This window comes from Podarcis liolepis (assembly GCF_965112155.1).
Source record: "Podarcis liolepis genome assembly, chromosome: 1".
In the NCBI taxonomy this organism is placed as follows: Eukaryota; Metazoa; Chordata; class Lepidosauria; order Squamata; family Lacertidae; genus Podarcis; species Podarcis liolepis.
The window spans coordinates 130,336,339-130,358,091 of record NC_139554.1 but is presented as its reverse complement, the minus strand read 5'-3'; the positions used below and the strand labels follow the sequence as shown (position 1 = coordinate 130,358,091).

The following is a 21,753-nucleotide window of genomic DNA, read 5'->3' as shown; positions in this document are numbered from 1 at the left end:
TGGAGCGGGGGAAGCCCAAGCTTCCCCTGATCCCAGCCCCCAGGACGGGTCCGGGAGCGGGGGCGAGGTTGCGTGCAAACCCGAAAGTACCGGAATGGGTTACTTCCGGTTTTTGGCGCATGTGCAGAAGAGCTAAATTGCTCTTTGCACATGCGTGGAAGCACCAAATCACAACCCGCGCGTGCGCAGATGCGGTGCTGAGGGTTGCGAACGCTGCGGGTTGCAAACGTGCCTCCCGCACAGATCACGTTCGCAACCCGAGTGTCCACTGTATTTGGTTTTACAACTTACAATCTTGCAGTGTTTGGGAAGATGCACGTGACAGTTTCATATGGTAATGAATGCTCCCCCACCCCAAAGAAAAAAACCCCACCTCAAGTTGTGAATGCTGTAATGTACGTTGGAGAACATGGCTTACCATTTTAATTGAATTGGTTTTTGAAAATACCTTAAAGTGTTCTAGTTTTTTCTCTTCAAATTTGGGACCCACCTTTAATCCAAACATGCATTTGGGGACCCATGGCTTAACTTTTTTGCAATATATATATTTTTAGTGGTAATGCTAATGTTGTAGATCAGACAGTGACCCTTAGATCAGACAGTGACCAGCAGTGGGTCCTGACTCACCAGCCTTGAAGGTTTTTTTGAATTCTGTTTGAGAAAAGGGCTGGTTGAGATCTCGGTTCTTGCTGGTGCATTCACAAGAGCAGTCATTCTCTCTTTCCCTTGTGCATTCGCACAAACACACACAAATAGGCATGTCACTTCATTAAAATAAATGGTTGGGTGAATCAAGCCAAATCAGACTTTTCCAGCTAGGCTTCTTCCTCCAAAAACAGCAGTTCTTGGTTATTATTGTTTGTATGTTTGTTTAATTCATGAAAAACATCCTGAAGCAACTTGACAACGAAAGCATATATTGGAAACCATTTCAAGTCCAATTCAGAGACGTGCTAGGTTAAAAACCTCCTCTTAAAAGGTTTGTTGGTTAAGGGTGGTTTCCAATAGGCACCGAGAAGTTAATAGCGAAAGCATCATGTTATCTCCATGTTGTTTAAAGCCCAGCCTACTAAAGCCTTTCATAGGAAGGAAGATCATTGAGCATAGGATTAGCAGTTTTCCCTTTGTGTTTTTATCGCTGTGGGATTCATGTGTTGGAGGGAAGAGTATTAAACCCAAAGCTATTACCACCAATGGAAAAAACTGCTACAGGATTTGGGGGGATTAGTCCTTTGCATATGTGAATAATCTCAAAGTCACAGTCATCTGCCGCCCTTCCGATGCTTTTCGTCGCAGCATGAGTCTTTCCTCCATTTCGCCAGAGTGTTTGGGGAGCTGTACCTGTGAATTTCTACCTGCACATCTCTGTTGAGTGTGAGGGGCAAACCTTTGTTGCAACAGAACAGTGTGAGGCCCCAGGTGCATCATACCAGGGGACTCTGCGGGAGTTGTGTGGAGAGAGTCTCTTCCTTTAAATTCCTGGGAGTTTACCTTAGTGAAGACCTCACTTGGAAAAACAATATAACTCGAGTGGTTAAAAAGGTAAAGGGACACCTGACCATTAGGTCCAGTCGTGGCTGACTCTGATACTACACTTGATCTTAGCCAAAAGGCCGAGAAGCGATAGTCGTGGCCGACTCTGGGGTTGTGGTGCTCATCTCGCTTTATTGGCCGAGGGAGCCGGCGTACAGCTTCCGGGTCATGTGGCCAGCATGACTAAGCCACTTCTGGCGAACCAGAGCAGCGCACGGAACTGCTGTTTACCTTCCCGCTGGAGTGGTACCTATTTATCTACTTGCACTTTGACGTGCTTTCGAACTGCTAGGTTGGCAGCAGCAGGGACCGAGCAACAGGAGCTCACCCTGTCGTGGGGATTCGAACCGCCAAGCTTCTGATCGGCAAGTCCTAGGCTCTGTGGTTTAACCCACAGCACCACCCACTCAGGTGGTTAGGAAGCCCCAATAGAGACTCCATTTCCTCAGGGTCTTGCGAAACAACAATGTTAAACAATTGATGACCTCCTTCTACTGTCCTCTCATATTGTATCACAGTGTGGTACGTTGGCTTGACAGCCACAGACAGAAAGTCTTTACAGAGGGTGGTGAACACAGCACATGATATCATGGGCTGTCCCCTGAGCCCGCTAGATGACATTGCATGGGATCGATGCCTTAGGAGAGCGAGAAAAATTCTCAGGGACGATTCACACCCCGGCCAGCACCTCTTTCGTCTTCTACCCTTGGGCAGGAGATATAGAAGCATAATCAGTCTAACAGGCTAAAAAACAGTTTCTATCCGTGGGCTGTTAGGCTGCTGAACGGAAAATAATATAGGGCAACTGATAGGGTTGGTGTTTTGTGCGACAAGCACACAGAGTGCAATGAGATTGAGTGTTTGTGTGAGGGGGAGGCTTCGTTAATTTCATTGTACACAGGTTGTACATTGACAATAAAGGTATATTATTATTATTATTATTATTATTATTATTATTATTATTATCACACGCAGGCATGGGAGGTCACATCCAAACACCATACTTTTAAGGCACATGACTTCCCCCAAAGTAGCCTAGGCACTTTAGTTTGTTAAAATGCTGGGAACAGCTCCGTCGGTAAAGAATGAGACTCTTAATCTCAGGGCTTGAGCCCCACATTGGTCAACAGATTCCTGCATTGCAGGGGTTTGAACTAGTTGACCCTTGCGATCCCTTCCAAATCCACAATTCTAAAGGGTTCCCACAACTGAGGGAAGCATTGTGCTTAAAGTGTGTGGCAATGTTGTAACCTTTGTCTTTCCGCTGCAGTTTTCGCTTGCTCCTTGATCTCAGAAACCCGTTCAATCACTGCCTGCCTGCTTAGTGCAACTGCTAGCTTAACTCTATACAGTGGTACCTCTAGTTACGAACTTAATTCGTTCCAGAGGTCTGTTCTTAACCTGAAACTGTTCTTAACCTGAGGCACGCTCATGGGGCCTCTTGCTGCCGCTGCGCCGCCAGCACACGATTTCCGTTCTCATCCTGGGGCAAAGTTCTCAACTCGGGGTAACTCTTCCAAGTTAGCGGAGTTTATAACCTGAAGCGTTTGTAACCTGAGGCGTTTGTAACTCGAGGTACCACTGTATTGCCAGCCTGACAGACAAGTCATTCTATGGTTGTTGTTGTTGTTGTTGTTTAGTCGTTTAGTCGTGTCCGACTCTTCGTGACCCCATGGACCAGAGCACGCCAGGCACTCCTGTCTTCCACTGCCTCCCGCAGTTTGGTCAAACTCATGCTGGTAGCTTCAAGAACACTATCCAACCATCTTGTCCTCTGTCGTCCCCTTCTCCTTGTGCCCTCCATCTTTCCCAGCATCAGGGTCTTTTCCAGGGAGTCTTCTCTTCTCATGAGGTGGCCAAAGTATTGGAGCCTCAGCTTCAGGATCTGTCCTTCCAGTGAGCACTCAGGGCTGATTTCCTTAAGAATGGAGAGGTTTGATCTTCTTGCAGTCCATGGGACTCTCAAGAGTCTCCTTCAACACCATAATTCAAAAGCATCAATTCTTCAGCGATCAGCTTTCTTTATCGTCCAGATTCTATGGTTATAACCATCTAATTGGAAGAGCCTAGCAGTTTTCCAGCCATTCACCTGGGTAGTCAAATCCACAGTGGTGTTGGGGCTCATGCTCTTCATGCATAAAGGTGCCAGGATCGATCTTAGCATCTGAGCAAAGGGAAAGACAAGACTTTCTGCCTGAGACCCTGGATGGAATGACCAATACTGATTCTGTATAAGATAGCGTTCTATCTTCCTATGTCCTCTTTGGCTTGCATCCAGTCCCTTTCCATGCTTTAATTAAGGAAATCCAAGAAGGACAGACACTTCTCGTCATTTCCTGCTACAGATAACGTTCCCCACATGCCTTCTGGAGTGGATGGGCTTGAAGCAGCCAGGTTGGATGTGGCCCGGAGGTCACAAATTTTCCACTTCTCAATGCTGGCCTGGCAGACATGTGTACCCTCCAAATCATGGGTCACTGCAGAGGCACAAACCAAGCATCTGAACTCTGAGCTCCCCAGGAGGCAACGAAAACAAGAAGAGGGGGCAAAATTCATTAGGACTTCCTCAGAGGGAGGATGCAGTCCATGTTTTATCAATCATTGGAATGGCCCTGACCAAAGCATGCACATGAACTGTGTCTGAGTGTGTGATTAGCTTTTAGGAAACGTAAGTAGCAAGTTAGGCTTTTTCCAAAGCCAAGTAGGAGTGCGCACTTCTACAGATTCATCCTGTTATCGCTTTTGACCAGGGTGGGTGGGGATTGCTTATAAATCTCCTCCAGCGCTTCCCCTGGTTTCAGTGGGTCTGATCCCAATTTTCTGTTTGATATCAGAGGGTGGGACTACACTGCAGGCCACACTCAAACTGAAACAGCAGCAGAAAATGATGTCCCCCTATTGCATGGGTAGGCAAACTAAGGCCCGGGGGCTGGATCCGGCCCAATTGCCTTCTAAACCTGGCCCGCAGACAGTCTGGGAATCAGCATGTTTTTACATGAGTAGAATGTGCCGTTTTCTTTAAAATGCATCTCTGGGTTTTTTGTGGGGCATAGGAATTCGTTCATTCCCCTCCCCCCAAATATAGTCCGCCCCCCCCCCCACAAGGTCTGAGGAACAGCGGACCGGCCCCCTGCTGAAAAAGTTTGCTGACCCCTACAGTGGTAGCTCAGGTTAAGTACTTAATTCATTCTGGAGGTCCGTTCTTAACCTGAAACTGTTCTTAACCTGAAGCACCACTTTAGCTAATGGGACCTCCTGCTGCCGCTGCGCCGCTAGAGCCCGATTTCTGTACTTATCCTGAAGCAAAGTTCTTAACCTGAAGCACTATTTCTGGGTTAGCGGAGTGTAACCCGAGGTACCACTGTGTTGTGTTTCCTTTTGAAATGGACAGAAAGAGGGTTCTGCTACGGCGTGTCCTGATGTTATCAGTAGGACATGATGGGAGAGTTGGCGAACCACCCCAGACACAGATTTTAACAGTTTCAACTTCATGACCTTCCCAGAAGCCATAGCAGAGCATTGGGTTTGCAGCGCTGTGCAAAAAAAGTGATTTTGAAAGTAAAAGTACAGGGAGGGTATAGAACTGTCACCATGTGGATTTTTGCTCACGTAATCCAGCTCTGCGTTTGACATAGGGCTTTGCCTTGCCATAGCTCCTCAGTTGTGTTGAATTTAGCATCCTGCGAATCATCTGTTTTCACTTTTAAAAAAGAGGAAGACCCCCTAATACTGCAAAGATATACAAAAAAAGCAGAGAAAAGGCTGAGCAGTATTTGGGGTCAGGGAGTGTGTTGTGTAGTGCTTTGTGTCTTCCTACATCTAAGAGAAATAATATTATGCCCCCCAAAAAAGGTTTTTAATAAATTTACCGTATTTTTTTGCTCTATAAAACGCACCAGACCACAAGATGCACCTAATTTCTGGAGGAGGAAAACAAGAAAAAAAATATTCTGAATCTCAGAAGCCAGAACAGCAAGAGGGATCGCTGCACAGTGAAAGCAGCAATCCCTCTTGCTGTTCTGGCTTCTGAGATAGCTGCGCAGCCTGCATTCGCTCCATAAGACGCACACACATTCCCCCTTACCTTTTAGTTAGGGAAAAAGTGAGTCTTATAGAGCAAAAAATACGGTATATCCTCTCCTTTTTCTACACAGAGTACACTCAAAACTACTCACGCTTGAAGTGCATTTTAATAGCATTGCCGTGCAATTAAAAACAGGCAGAATTTATAAAAGTCAACTTTGGTGCAGAATTTAAGAGCAAATGCCTATACAGTGACCGCTGTGGCCTTCGCAAGGGTCAGTAGCACGTGTGGCTGAAATTCAATGCAATCATGGTTTGGGGGCTCCAAGCAGTCGCTTCCCTATCCTAGCCAGTGATTTCTTTATTCTCTCAGGGGTCTGTGAGAAGTATGTTGCGTTATCTGTGCTCAAGGAGTCAGCCAGAATTAAGACTTCCTGTGATGTCACAGTCCTCTAGAAAACGCATTTATAACAGCAGTGACATTCCCAATCCCTCCCAAGCAGCAAAGGTTAATAGATCCACTTCCTGCCCAAATTAGCTCAGGTGGACACTTGACACTGGGCCTTATTTATGGTCCCAGAGAGAAATAAAAACAAGTAGGTCGTTCTGGATCTCCAGGGCCATGACGCGATTTTGATCAAACCACTCGAGAGAAGGATTGCAAAGTCTATCCTGGGAGCCTTCCTCCTCTCAGTAGGCTTAAATAGACTTCCTTGCTCTATTTCATAAAACACACACACACACACACACACACACACACACAACCCAGGGTCAATGTTCATGTTTCACGTATATAACCACAAGCCCCGTTAATCCAGCTGCCTAGTCTTTTGTCATCCTCCTGATTAGACTAGTGGGACTTTGTACTCCCCCTCCACCGTCGTCCCCCCCCCAAAAAAAAACCCCTCTTGCTTGCCTTTGCACAGAATGCAGTTTACTACAAAAACACAATCTCAGTGACCTCTGATTTGAGAGGACAATTATGAGCCAGTCGTATTGCCATTTAGATAAATTGCTCTCGGTGCTGAGCACTTTGTGGACTTAAAAATATTCCGTAGTTGACAACATAATAATTTTAAGAAAAGGAAAATTGTTGGTTGTTCCCTGTTTTTTGCCCTCCACTGTCTCTCTTGTTTGTATAGTAATGTGCCGCCCCTGCCACACATACACACACCTCTGAGTGTACTATAATGTAACCTGTGCCCCCGTCTCACTGAGAATTGTTTGGCACAAAGTGAAACATAAGGTGCATTTTTCCGCTGCCCCGCTCACTTAATTCCACAGGACAGATCACCGATGTAGGCAATGTACCAACATTATCTGTCTTGAAATGAACCTCCGTTCTCCCCCTGGAATTGCTTAGTGCAAACGTTTCCTGTTTAAAGTGGAATAAGAGAGAGGCGAAGAATTCCAGGCCTTGGACTTTCAGGACCCTTGTCCTTCCCCAGAGATTTTTCACTTTAAAAACAGAATGTTACAGAAGACAGGCCCTCCCAGCACTGTATGAGAAACTCCAGACAAAGTGCTGAAGGACTCTGAAGCCACCCTCGGAGATACAGAAAGGACTCTGAAGCCACACTTTGTGGAGACCAGTAGAAAAAAGACAGTCACAGAACCGAAAACTTACACAAAACCAATGAAATACTAGTGAAAATCCCTGAAACGATCAGTCTTTAACATCAGCAGTAACATCTAGACCATAGGAGCGTTCCAGCCCAGTTCTTGAGTTTGTTTAAAATCTAAAACAGCTTATCTTGTATTCCTTTCTTTGAATTTGTGCTATGTAGGTTTTTGAAACCTTTTTGTAAAGGCAATACTAGAGTTTTCACAGCCGAGTCCTCAACTCCTTATTACTACTGCTTGGCTTTCTTTAAATAGGGCGGTTTCTAAAACTTGCCATTTAAGTTTTCAAACCTTTTTTGTAAACTCAGGGGAGCGTATCAGCCCTTTTCTTGAGTTTGTTTTAAATCATTTAAGGTTTATGATTTCTCTATTTCCTTCTGAGGAAACTGAATAGTGAAACAAGATTTGTAGCCAGCATCCCATTAAGGCTTTGTTTCATTCAAGGTTTTTTAATTTTTCCCTTAATCTTTTTGATTTTTGTTATTTAGTTTAATTCTATAAGATAGAATTAAGATAGAGCAGTGCGGGTCAGCAGAAGGTCGGCAGTTCAAATCCCTGTGACGGGGTGAGCTCCCATTGCTCAGTCCCTGCTCCTGCCAACCTAGCAGTTCGAAAGCACGTCAAAGTGCACGTAGATAAATAGGTACCACTCCGGCAGGAAGGTAAACGGCGTTTCGGTGTGCTGCTCTGGTTTGCCAGAAGCAGCTTAGTCATGCTGGCCACATGACCCGGAAGCTGTACCCCAGCTCCCTTGGCCAGTAAAGCGAGATGAGCACCGCAACCCCAGAGTCGGCCACGACTGGACCTAATGGTCAGGGGTCCCTTTAGCTTTACTTTTATAAAATAATATTTCTAGTCGATTACTTCTCGTTTCATGGATTTTCACGGTATTTCATTGGTTTTGTGTAAACACTTTGTTGAGACAGCTACTATCACTGCTTGCCCCACCAGGGCCAGCTACAAAACCCACATTTCAGCAGCAGGCGTTGGACATTCTTTTATTTCTATTGCTTACCAAAGGTGGACAAAAGCAGTAATATTGTACAGTCATATTCTTTTCATTCAGATGAGGAAGCTTATGTTTTATCTGCAAGAAAAGGTGTTCCACACTGGCATACAAAATAATGGGAGGTGCTGTAGTGCAGTACTCTAGGTCGTCCAGCTAACCTGGGGAGCCAGATCAGATGCAGTAGACTTGATAATACAGTATAAACCATGGTTTATCAGACTGAGTACTAGTGTTGTAAGGGACACGGGTGGCGCTGTGGTCTAAACAACTGAGCCTCTTGGGCTTGCTGATCAGAAGGTTGGTGGTTCGAATCCCCATGACGGGGTGAGCTCCCGTTGCTCGGTCCCAGCTCCTGCCAACCTAGCAGTTCGAAAGCACACCAAAAATGCAAGTAGATAAATGGGTACCGCTCCAGCGGGAAGGTAAACGGCGTTTCAGTGTGCTGCTCTGGTTTCGCCAGAAGTGACTCAGTCATGCTGGCCACATGACCCAGAAAAACTGTCTGTGGACAAACGCCAGCTCCCTCAGCCAGTAAATCGAGATGAGTGCCGCAACCCCAGAGTCATCTGCAACTGGATGTAACTGTCAGGAGTCCTTTACCTTTTTACTAGTATGTTGCCAAATGGGTCAATCTGGTTTTGTAGTCTGATTAAACCACATCTTCCCATTTCAGATGTGAGAAACTATGGTCTAACAAACCTCCTAAGTATTGATTTAAGGCTTGGTAGAAAAAGGAGGAGGGACCATGAGGGCACAAAGCTCATTCTGGTCTAATATCTGGAGTTATTGCTGCTAAATATATATTTTGGTGGGTGGATCCAGACAGGTTCAGTCAATGCTCATGTTGAACTTTTTACCAGATAAGTGTTTTTCTAAGGGGTTAAAGGAAGAGGGGAAGTTAACGTTCTTATCTGGAGATGGTTGCTGCATCTAGATTAGGGCTGCCATACATCACCAAAATTTTGAAGTCGGAATTGACATCCAGGGGGAATTTCCTTTAAAAAACTCAACAACTTCTGGGGTGTCCGGGTGTTTACTTTTTGAAATATGGCAGCCCTAAGTATGTTCTAGGTCAAGGACTAGAGCACAATCTTAGGCGTATTTACTGTGAGATCTTGCAAGAGTTCACTAGGATTTGCTCCTTAGGATTGCAAGGCAAAACAGTAACTCCTCCCACCCCCAAACCAAAACAGTTTCTGCACTTTGAACCAACATGTGCTTCTCATAGTGCAATTGAAATACTTTGCCCCCATTTGATAAAATTCTTAAGCCCCTGTTGCCAGTGACCCCTTTGTGGTAGCTGAATGACCCCACAATATTATATCCACATCTGGAAGCACCCTTGAAGGCAGCCCCACGTGGAGCAGGGAAGCTGTGAATCATCTCAATTTTCTCTTCTTCCATGTGTCCCTTCCAGTCTAGGGATCTGTAGCCATCAGCCCACAACATTCCCCTTCCAGAGAAACTAGTGGCCAGCCCCGGAGAGCGGGGTATTCATTCCATGCATTTATTTGATAAGAGTTGAGCTGTTGCTGAAGTTTAGACTTTTGCCCACAAAAATGGGTGACACAGAGCACCAACCACTGCTGGGAAACCATCCATAGAATCATAGAATCATAGAGCTGGAAGAGACCACAAGGGCCATCGAGTCCAACCCTCTGCCAAGCAGGAAACTCCATCAGAGCACTCCTGACATATGGTTGTCAAGCCTCTGCTTAAAGACCTCCAAAGAAGGAGACTCCACCACACTCCTTGGCAGCAAATTCCACTGTCGAACAGCTCTTACTGTCAGGAAGTTCTTCCTAATGTTTAGGTGGAATCTTCTTTCTTGTAGTTTGGATCCATTGCATCCGGGTGTGCCATTATTACTAAATCGGTTTTATGCGCCTTTTCTGTTTGACTGCTGGGCTCATAGGGCTTTGGGGCAAGTGGGTCTTTGTGGCCATTTCAGGCACAGGTCCCGGCATGGCTTCACCACAAACCATGGTATTGCATGTCACGTTGGTGCAGCTTCGGCAGAGATGGGCCGGGAGGCTGTTTGAGGTTGCTAAATAGGCAAAACCCTTGTCACCCAGGCCTGCCTTAATTTTGGTGTTATCAGGTCATGTTGGCTCCAGAACCTTGACTGTATGGCCTTGACAGTAAGAGCTTTTTCTGACAGTAGGAGCTGTTGGGCAGTGGAACAGAGGTGGTGGACTCTCCTTCCTTGGAGGCTTCTAAACAGAGGTTGGATGGCCATCTGTCATGGATGCTTTAGCTGAGATTCCTGCATTGCAGGGGGTTGAATTAGATGGCCCCTGGGGTCCCTTCCAACTGATGCTATCATCCCTGGAGGGATGTTCCTTGATTGGGCATGCAAAGAGGAAAATAGGGAAATCCAAGTTGCCTTTGCAGGTCTTTAGGGTGATGCCCACCATCAACAATGGTGATCACACACTTGGGGTGGTTTGTGTCACTGGGTTCCACTCATCTCGGTTCCACACATCGATGCTGAGCTGGATGAGAGCATTAGCAAGGCAGCTACGGCAATGGCTCACCTCTCCAAAACAGTAAAAGAGAATGAGATGCTAATGTCCACTACGAAGATGAAGGCCTACGAGGCTTGCATGTTGAGCATGCTGCTTTTGGGAAGTGAGTTGTGGACAACTTACAACTCTCAGGAGCGACGCCTCAAAACTTTCCACATGTTCTGCATCGGGGAAATTTTGAGTATTACGTGGCAGAACAGTTTCAAACAGAGCTTGCTGTTGGTAGAGTAACAGGAGAAAGGGCTAACCAGAGAGCTTGTGCCTCCACACACACAAACAAATACGAAGCAGTCTCATCAGCAAGGCTGACCCAATACATTTTGGCACCTGAGGCAAACCACAAAATGGTGTCTCCTCACCAGGACTGAGAGCCTACTGTTGAGGCTGTATTTTTGGGGTGGCTGCTAAGGAGGCAGCAGATGCAGTCTCCCAAGGCGTGTGCCACAGCTTCCCTGCTACTGCTGCCTCTGTGGATCCTGCCACCTGAGGCACTCACCCCGTTTTGCCTCATAAGTGAGCCGGCCCTGCTTATCTTGAGCTTTGTTTCTTTGTCATTCCATGGGGTTATGAAAAATGTCAATGACTGGCGTGGCTTGTAATCATCCGAGCTCTCTATTTCGTCTTTGGTGAATGAGCTCCTTTGCAAAGTCTCTCTTACGGGCTTCCTTGAGAGACAATAGGAAGGATTCGTTTTGGCCCGAGAGCACATTTGCTTCACTGGCGAAGGAGCCAATCTCATTCCTCCTTGACAGTTTATGAATAAAACCACTGAGGTGTTAAATAATAGGATGATGTGCTTTCCCCTGATATTTTGAATGCCAGGCGGACCGTTCTCTGCGCCAACCAATTGATACTATTTTGAGACTTTGCCCTCCATAGGCACAGGGACACACATCCATTCTTATTTACAGCATCTCTGGCTCTGTCGGGTGAGCAGACTCAGATCTGTCAAGTAAAAGCTGTCGCTTTAGTGATGACTAAACCTGAGCCAGGAGTTTGCAGGGGCGAGTGGGTGGGTGTTCAGCTTTATTTCTCATATTTCTCACTGTAGTCTGCTGCTGGAACTGCAAAAGAAAGAGCAGCAACAGTACATTGGCTTTGCCCGCTGTGCTTTGATACCAGCAGGCCTGTGAGGTGGAAGTAGATAGTACCACACGCTGAACTCCATCAAATCACGAGTCTGTGGTGTTTTGTTTTCTGCCTTGCTGTCATGTAGTTTTTCCCCCCTCACCGGTAAAACTTGTGCTACTCAGATGTCAATGCCCAGTGCCTAATAAATAATAATAATACAATAGTAATAAATTTTATTTATATCCCGCCCTCCCCAGCCGAGGCCGGGCTCAGGGCGGCTAACAACAATAAAATAAAATAATACAACATTCTAAAATTATTTCATTAAAATTAATTCAACTCAAATTGAAGGCAACCATTAGGATAAAATTCTGTCAAGATTGCCAAAAGAGGGAGTCGGGCTGTGCCCTGACCAAAGGCCTGGTGGAACAGCTCTGTCTTGCAGGCCCTGCGGAAAGATGTCAAGTCCTGCAGGGCCCTAGTCTCTTGTGACAGAGCGTTCCACCAGATTGGAGCCACAGCTGAAAAATTAAGGTGACTCAGCACAGAATCTGTCCAAGCACTATTCCTGATGGGCAAAGAACTCAATTTTCCCACTGCAGTCTCTGCAGCATTTAGAGAAGCAAATCACTAGGAACAGGAGATGTATAATACTTGTGGTACCCACGGCATGCCAGTTCACATATATGAGCTCTTAATTTTCCATTATGTCTTACTTCATAAACTGGAAGCACAACTGTCCTTTCTCAGTTAAGTGTAACCAAGTTAAAATGAGCTGGAGACGAATCAGCGAAATCAGCAACATTTCACACTTCTTTTCTTTCCGTTTACACCGGTACTCTCAAAACATTTTATCAGTATCTGTAAAATGGCCACGTGTGTCCACAGTAAATGTGTTCTTCTGGGTGCATATATATCCTGGTGGTGATTCGCTGTGGTTTCTTGGTTCCTGGGCTAGTATTGGCTGCTGCTCTCCTATTAGAAAACATAAGTGTTATGTGCAGGAATTGAAATTGGGGTGGGATTGAATTTCCAGAAGAGTGAAGGCTGAGGGGGTGAGACTCTTCACCACAAGGACTCAGGTTGTATGGCACAATGATGAAAAGAAAAAAGGCCTGGAAACGATGCCTTATGAGGAACGGCTAAGGGAGCTGGGCATGTTTAGCCTGGAGAAGAGGAGGTTAAGGGGTGATATGATAGCCATGTTCAAATATATAAAAGGATGTCACATAGAGGAGGGAGAAAGGTTGTTTTCTGCTGCTCCAGACAAGCGTACACGGAGCAATGGATCCAAACTACAAGAAAGAAGATTCCACCTAAACATTAGGAAGAACTTCCTGACAGTAAGAGCTGTTCGACAGTGGAATTTGCTGCCAAGGAGTGTGGTGGAGTCTCCTCCTTTGGAGGTCTTTAAGCAGAGGCTTGACAACTATATGTCAGGAGTGCTCTGATGGTGTTTCCTGCTTGGCAGGGGATTGGACTCGATGGCCCTTGTGGTCTCTTCCAACTCTGTGATTCTATGATTCTATGAAAAGAGTTTCACCAACGGTCTGATCAAGCAGGACTCTTCTTAGATTCTTTCTAGGTGAAAACTTTTAAAATTTCCCACACCTCTTGAATCTGCTGGCTTTTCCTTTCCTTTTGTGGATTTAGGTTGCTGTTGTGTAAATATTTATTGCTCACTCTTACCAATTTCACTTGATGCTAATATGATGTTAAAGGGATGTGGGTGGTGCCCACAGAACCTAGGGCTTGCCGATCAGAAGGTCGGCAGTTCGAATCCCTGTGATGGGGTGAGCTCCCGTTGCTCGGTCCCTGCTCCTGCCAACCTAGCAGTTCGAAAGCATGTCAAAGTGCAAGTAGATAAATAGGTACCACTCCGGCGGGAAGGTAAACGGTGTTTCCGTGCACTGCTCTGGTTCGCCAGAAGCGGCTTAGTCATGCTGGCCACATGACCCAGAAGCCGTCTGCGGACAAACACCGGCTCCCTCGGCCAGTAAAGCGAGATTAGCGCCGCAACCCCAGAGTCGTCCACGACTGGACCCAACGGTCAGAGGTCCCTTTACCTTTACCTTTAATATGATTTTAAATGGTCGTGTGCTACACACCTTGGGTTCCTCTGGGTTTTTCTGTTTTGTTTTTTGATGATCTTCCATGAATGCACAAAGAGCAAAGTTGGTCCAGGGATCTGTCGCCGTCTGAGCTCTGCTTCCCGGTTGTGTGTGTTACATCTTGTGCGGCATTTCAGAAGATACAGGTTTTTCCACAATTGGCCTGAACTACAATGACCAAAAATATCTCCCTGGCTAGAGTCTTGCCTCTCCTCCTTCCTAGTGGAGGCTGCCTCCAATCTGCTTGTAACTGGCACCCGTATATCGGAGTTTCCATGTGCCGAGATTGCTTAAGGTGGAAGATAAGCTTGGCTTGTTCCAAGGTTCCCCCACCTTTTTCTGGGAAGCTGGACCAGAGTTAGGGGGGAGAGGAGAAGGGCTGTGATTGCAGAGATTCAACATTCGCTTTTGTTTTGTTTTAAATGACACATTAAAAAAATAGAAGCCAGATCACTGCAGGTCCAAAAAAGAAAGCATAAATGTGTGGGGGGGGGGAAATATTCAGCACTCCATTGCAGGGTAGTGTCTGGTCTGCAAAAACCAAGACACTCCAGAAAGCATGGTATCTATTTTTGCATCTGAAAAAATGTTGCCGTCAACAGTTCTCTTCAGAGCTAGTCAGCATTCTTTCTGTAACTGAAGAACTATTTTAGCCTTGAAGAGAACAATCTCTAATCACACAGAGGGTTTTTTTCTGTGTATGTGTGGCTTCTGGGTTGACATCTACATAAAACAGTTATTTATTCCGTGTAACACTTATCCCGGCTTTACCCTTATTAGGGAGAATCCCCTCATTAATGTAAATCCTGGAATTAAGACAGAGAAAACTACAGAAATGACTCCATAATCAGGCCCCTTGGCATTACATGGTCACACATGTTGCTTTTCACATGCACCAGAGCTTGTCAAATCCTTATTGATGCAGACACGTCACAGATTTAGGCCCTCCTACTCACGCCCATGTGTGCTCTTTTCCACTGAAACGGTGTTGGCAGCTAGCCCACTAAATGCAGATACAATATCCTCATATCCGTACTGTTTTCTTCTGGGAGTTCCAGGCTTTCCAACTGCGAGTTTTTATGGACTGACATGTCTGAGACAAGAAAAAAACAGCTTTGAGGTGTGAATATTGGTGTTCGTGAGCCTTGTGGGGGTTGCCAGGATGCAGACCCAACTCATCTGTTTATCCTCAGGCTAGATAAGACACAGTCCGGCACACATCATTGAAAGGCCTCTTTGTTTTCCGTTATTGCAAGAGGGTCGTGAGGAGCTCGCATTGTGAGGCGGAGGATTCCAGTGGTGCCTTTTTCTAAAGGAGCTGCGATGTGCGCTGGACCTTTGCACCAGCTTCCGGCGTGTGTTTTACCAATCTAGCAGCATGCATCTGCCAGGAAGTCTTTATTCTGTCTTGACTCACGTTGGCCAGTCGCTAGAGCTTGGTGGCTTTTCTTGTCCCAAACAAATGGGGAACTTCAAATGGAAGCGGCGTGGGGCTTTCTATTTACAGCTCTCTTCTTTTCTTTCCCTCCCAGGCATGGACCCATAGAACCCATGGAGTATATAGCAGGACAACGGGTGATGTATAAAGACAGAGATCTTCCTTACTATCAAGCTGGCCACACACCAGTACATCCCTCCAAAGGGAGCTATGCTCTCCCACAAGAGGGCCCAAGGGCAACAGAGATATGGTATCCTCAGTGTGGTCTTCCACAGCAACCAGTAGGCCAGCACAAAGGACCCCTCCGCCAAGATGTGCCACCCTCCCCGCCTCAAGGCCACAGGGGACTGCCTTATCATGAAATGGGCAGACTCGCTCATCGCCGAGCCGGCCCGGATCAGTACCAATACAGGCATCAAGATCCTAGGCAGAAGGACCCCATGACCGCGGCCGTATAGCCTAAAGCTGGACTCCTGTCGATATCTCACCTTGCAGCCGTCACCACTGATCTTGCCTACCCCAGGGGAGAGATGTCGTTTGAGCCTGTCCAGTTTGCACCCAGGACACGTTTGTGAACATAATTGCAAGCTCGCAAAAAGCGGTACAGTGACTTTTGGGTACCACCAGTGCATCGGAGTGTGTGTTTTAACGCTTCCTCAAACGTAGAAGGCGGCAGGCGAAGAGTAAGCAGAATTTCTTCTAAGCACGCCTTAAAAGTGCCACTCAGGGCTGTTTGCAACAAACTACACAAGCACATGCTAGATGCCCACATTGCAGGGAACTATTTTGGACATTGTTTCAGAAAGAGTATTCCATGGGCGCCACTGTGTGTGCCCCCAGTATGGCAGACCCTTCTTTTCTATGGCCTCTGACTGGAGAATTATTTTAAGAGTGGAGATGGGCTCACGGTGTGACCTGACATTTCTCTCTGTTGTCCTAGGGAAATACTGTTTTGCTCTCATCCCGGTCATATTTTTTAATTGCCCCTTCAGATATTCAGTTTTTCTGTCCCCCTCTTCAGTTTTTGTCACATGGAGACCCTTTGGAGAATCTTATTTGCTCTCCCCAGTTGCCAACTCAGAGACGAAAGGGTTGTAGGGAGGGTGGCAGCGGCTATGTAAGACAACTCGCCCCCAGCACCCAATTTTGCAGGAGTGGTAGCGGGAGTCTGCCCCTCCCATACAAACAGTTGCTGGCCATTCAGGCACAGCACCCGGCTATCCTTGCGTTGGCTTTTGACTTCAAAGTGTCTCCTGTGAAGGCTATTCTTCTTCAGATCCCACCCCAGGAAGGAAGGTCAGGGGATACCAGGGCCCCTGTTGCCTGGCAGAAATTCTGCAGGGCTCCAGCACCCAGGGCTTGGTGAGCCTGTAGCAAAGGAGGCTCCTTCTGTTTTAAAATGGTGGGTTATCAGATGGTCATTTTAAGAGAGAAGACAAAAACACACCAGAGGATCAGAGATACAGGATAAGAATAGTGTTTTAATGACTTCCAAACATGTTCCAACAGTGAAGGGAGTGAGCTCAGGTGGTCCCTGGTGTTCCTCTAGCTTGCATTTCTGAGGGAGGTGGTCCTGTTTGCAGGTTATTGACTGTGGGGGACGTGGAGGGTCTTTTTGGTTCTGTTTATTTTTACTTGCCACCCTGTCTAACAAAGCCTTTGAAACTTTGATGAGCTAGGAATTCGGAGCAGCTCCAGCATCATTTTTTTAAACCCCCTTTTTTAAAAAAATTATAATAAAAAAAAAATCATCCTTTCCTTTGGATGGCTTTCAAGGCTATTTATTCCATAGCCTTTTTCCTTTCAAGGAAAAGACCTTGGGGCCTGGCCACAGAAGGAGCCGTTGGTTTCCTTTTGGTATGCAGCAAATTAACAGGATTCATTACACAGGTCGTCTCATAATTATTATATATTGCACAGAGGGGTCATCTACCAGGCACAGCCATTTATCATTTACCCTTTCTGAAATGGCTTCATTATACCCGCTGGCCTCTAGAGACTTGGCGCTTAGTGAATCTGTCACACGCACAAATTTGTGTTGCTGCGTTTGAAAGGACGACTTCCTCCATTGCCCATGAAAGGTTCTATGGTGTCGCATTGAACCCACGGGCCTAACATTGTTGTCCCGAGTATTAATATTCACATAAGTAATTGATTTTTTGTTTGTTTGTTTAATATGAAAAGGAACAAAACCCAAACCTAACAGCCTCAGATTCAAAGTCCCTGAGTAGCAAATAGCAGGGTTTGGGATCCAAGGTTGTGTGTCTCATAGCCTTCTCTAGGTCATTTACTCTCTAGGCAGGACTAAGCAGGAAACAGTTTAGCGAGGACAGTTGTGTTTCTACCATTAATTCCAACAAGAAATCATCACCAGGGAGTGACTTTTCCCTGTAATTATTCTCAGACTGCTTGTTCCTAAAATGGCAAATACATATTATAGCCATGTAAAAGGCCAATATCTGTTTCCACCAGATGAATTTCAAGTGGCTGTGAATAAGTAAGCTGGGAGGCTATTTTGGGGAAATGTATCTGTATAAAATACCCTTAAATTTTGTCCAGTTCACTTTTAAATGGGCAGCTAAGTCCCTCCCGGTAAGCGCAGTCGTGTCTTCCTTAACATTTGCAGGCTTAAGTAGAGTGTGAGCGTCGAATTGTTTACTCCTTGCTAAGCCTAAGTTCCTGTTGAATATCTTGTTTCATATCTGAACCGAGGTAAGATACCACACAGAAGACAGGAAATAATGGCCTGTTGTGATCACTGGTGTATAGGGACTGGTCATCCAAACTAGATCAATCATGTTAAAATGTTACTTTCATTCTTCCGTCTTGGTTTGGTGGAGGGAGGACAAAGCTCTTCCTTGTTTCTCAAACTTGGGTCCCCAACTGTGGTTGAACTACAATTCCCTTCATCCCTGACAGCAGGTCCTGCTAGCTAGGGATGATGGGAGCTGTAGTCCGACAACGGCTGGGCACCCAAGTTTGAGAAACACTGGGTGGAGTTCATTATGAAAAGAGAGATTGCTTTCTGCCTTCTGTGGTCCTGTAGTCTGTGCCAGCCATTTTGCTGGTATCTACAGCTTCACCTGCAACGGTGGAAATTACCCCAAATGTGTAACGTTTTTAGGTCACTTAGAGTGGTGGCTCCCAAACAATATGATCCAGGTCATCTAACCCAGCCTGTGGGGGAATTCTCTGTGATGAAATTCTTCTGCTTTATCCATTGCCTTGTGAACTCTTTTGAAGAGCATGGAGGTGGACATTTGTCTCAGGTGTATGCATCATTTAATTGAGATAAGCTTCAACTTTGGATCTGAAGCAAGATGGATATTGAGAAGGCCACTCTCAAACAACAACCCCATTCCCTTCCCCTTTGGGGTGTAGTACAAGTGCTTCCCCCTGAAAGATTTCTGTAAATAGACTATATGTAAGACAGACAAAGATAGGCAGATGTTCAAGGAGTGCAGAAAGGCCGCTAGGAGTAAGGTGAACATTTTAAAATGCACTTTGTACAAATATAACCTACGATACGTTGGATCCTCCAATAGAAGAAGCTAATGTTGATGACAGTGGCTTTATCTCTAGCCTGATCACAATTAAGGGGAGCTTTGGAAGATAAGCTCCTGCCTTATAAATCACCTGCCTCCTAACCCCTTTCTGGTGCCATTTCGCTCCCATTCACAGAGATAACTGACAGCATTTCAGGAGCTAGGGATAAATCCAAATTGAATGGAAAGAGCCTGTCTGGATTATTTATGGCCTTTGAAGCTTGTGCTCAGTTGTTTTCCATGTAACATGAAACACCCTTCTAAAACTCCCATTGACTGCAGCGGGTAGGACAAGGCAGGTCAAGAGACAACCCTTCTCAGCTGTTAATCTTAGCCAATGGGGTATTCAACTATGCTTCTGATTTCAAAGCCATAGGAGACTTTTCCTCTTTTTGGTTAAAAAAATATAGATGCAGTACTATATAGATGCTTCGTGCTTTGCTGAAAGGAGCAAAAACTCCTGGCCTGGTTTTGGGGGGACAGGAGCAAAGGAAACTGAATGGCATCCCCATCAGTCTGAAATGCCCCCATGTTTCTAATGGGGAGGGAGAGCAGTTGGCTGATTTAAGTGACTCACAGAAGAGTGTGGGTGTGGGTGTGTGCACACACGCATGTATATGTATATATATCCTGCTTCTCTGGAATAACGCAAAACAAACTATCGGCACCATATTGCAGACAAATGTGTAGCACACACACACATATCACAAGGTGCTGTAGCTGGTGGATCAAAATATGTATCACTTGCACGCAAAACAATTCCACAAGAGCCATTTAGAAAACAAGTTGCTCTTTTCTCGCATGCGCCCGTATGTTTGCGAATATTAATGGATCTGAGAGGGTTCTTTGCTATTCACAAAGGCCTCGTGTGCTAAATGTCCATGATAACGTGCCAATCCGACAGAAGCCATCGCAAGTGAATTTGGGCGGCTCTGATCTGCCCCCGTGGGATGCATTTTCACACGCAAGTTCGAAAATGGGCATCAGTGCACTTGTTGATTAGTTTTGCCGTGTTGGCCCCACCCTGTGAAGAAGACAGGTGCCTCCTACCACAGTCCCAATTTCCCCTTGCTTTAGCAATGAAGCTCAGGCCAACAAATATGGATGGATGGCCAGATTCATGCCCGTATCCTGACAAGAGGTAGGGAGAACGTGTCCTATCATAAGGCACAAATATGAGCTGCACAAGCCATCTATACCTTCCCACCTTAACCCCCCCAAAGGGCTAAGAAGGAGCACATTGCAGTTGCTAGCCAACTGTGTGATGTGCTCTCTTCAAAGGCTGGCTCTTCAAAGGACAGGGCTCCCTTGCGAAGAGGGGCAAAGGTTTCGCGCATGCCAGCAGGGAAATCGTAAGGACAGCACAAGGGATGGGGGCTGCATAACACTGGTTTCAGAGCAAGCAGTCAAAACGGCTAGATACAGCTTTGTACATTTATTCCCCGAGTGCTGAGCTGGCTTAGGTATTGCATTTGGAACAGAAGCCTGGCTGAAAGCCCGCTGAACTTACTGGAAACATCAGTGTACTTTGGAGCAAATTCCTGTTGCATTTTTTAATTTATTTTTGTGACAAAAACTAGATTTGACGCATTAACTGTTGAGTGGCTGGGTGCTCCGTGCAGACACCCAACAGTTCCCTGAACCATCTGTTGACATTATTAGCTCGTGGGACAGAGGATCAACTCTTGACTGCAGCAACTGAATAGGGCAAGGAGTCAAAAAAAAAGGAGAATTCCTGGGAAGTCCAAATTCTCTTCAAAACCCCAACATTCCAAGTGCTACCCTTAGCCAGATATAAAGCTTCACGTGCTGCCTAATCTTTGTATACTGTTGAAACGCTACCTCCTTCCTTTCTGCCTTTTTAAAAACACTAGGCGTTCCATGGTAGATGTGCTCTGGGGTGAACATATCCTCTCCCTTGTGGGAGCTAAGATGCATGGACAGCTTTCCCAGATCAGGCTCTCGTGTGTAACTCTCTGCAAGAGCATTCTAGCCATCTGTGCACTTACTTGAGAGACCTTTGCCTCTCAGTGCAGAAACCAGAACCTTTTTCTTATACATACGTATTTTTAAGCCTTCATTCACAAGACATCAATTTCAGATTATTTCTGGCGCAATCCCACGAACGGTAATGGGAATTGCTCGTTTGCACACCGCTGTCCTTTTCTATTCATTTTTGTTGTTGCGCATATGCGCCTATATTTGTGTGTGTGTGTGTGCTTTTTTTAAATTGTTTAAAAGTTTGGGAAATTTACTGGGGGGAATTAAGAGATCATCTGGTACCACTGTTTCACTTTTCTTTTGTTACATATCACAATATAAATGCTGAACAGTTTTATTTTGCATTAAAATAAAGGCTTTAAGAACAACTGCCAAGGGCTCTTTTTGTCTGATCTTTTGATCCCCATCAACTGTGGTCCGTTCTCAACAGAGACGCTCTTTGAGAAGAAACATAATGGGGGGGGGTGCAGGCAGTTGCGACAATGGCTAGTTTCCTTCTTGCCATTGTTTTGCACACCACAAACCTCCAGGCTCCATTCATCCAGCGGCAGGATTAGCCCAAAACAGCTTCATTAAAGTGTGACCCCGAAATTCCAGATCTCCCCCCCCAAAATAAAAACCTGATGCCAAAGTTTAGTACCATTTTTGTGCCGCGAATGCTGAGTTTCTTGCCGCCACCACCACCAAGTAACTGAGACAGCAAATCGGGGTCCCCAAATCCAACCTTGTCACACGTTAATGAAGCTGCTCAAAACTGCTTTTGTGAATGTCACAGATACCAAGCAAATCTAAGCATACCTACTTGGAACTAGATTCAACTGAAGCCAGTGGTGCCTTATTTATAGGGATTTTCTTGTCCCTGTTCCTGATA

At 45.8% G+C, this 21,753-nt stretch overlaps 1 protein-coding gene across 2 annotated transcripts in view; it reads left to right on the top strand.

The window, feature by feature from the left end:
* Nucleotides 1–21,250, top strand: part of PARD3B (par-3 family cell polarity regulator beta) — a 579,832-nt gene extending 558,582 nt beyond the window's left edge. For both annotated transcript variants that reach the window (XM_083472433.1, XM_083472434.1), the window contains one exon: nucleotides 15,431–21,250. In XM_083472433.1, the coding sequence (XP_083328559.1) occupies nucleotides 15,431–15,794 (364 nt within the window). In that variant the 3' untranslated portion in view covers nucleotides 15,795–21,250. The remainder of the gene's footprint in view (nucleotides 1–15,430) is intronic.
* The last annotated feature ends 503 nt before the right edge of the window (nucleotides 21,251–21,753 follow it).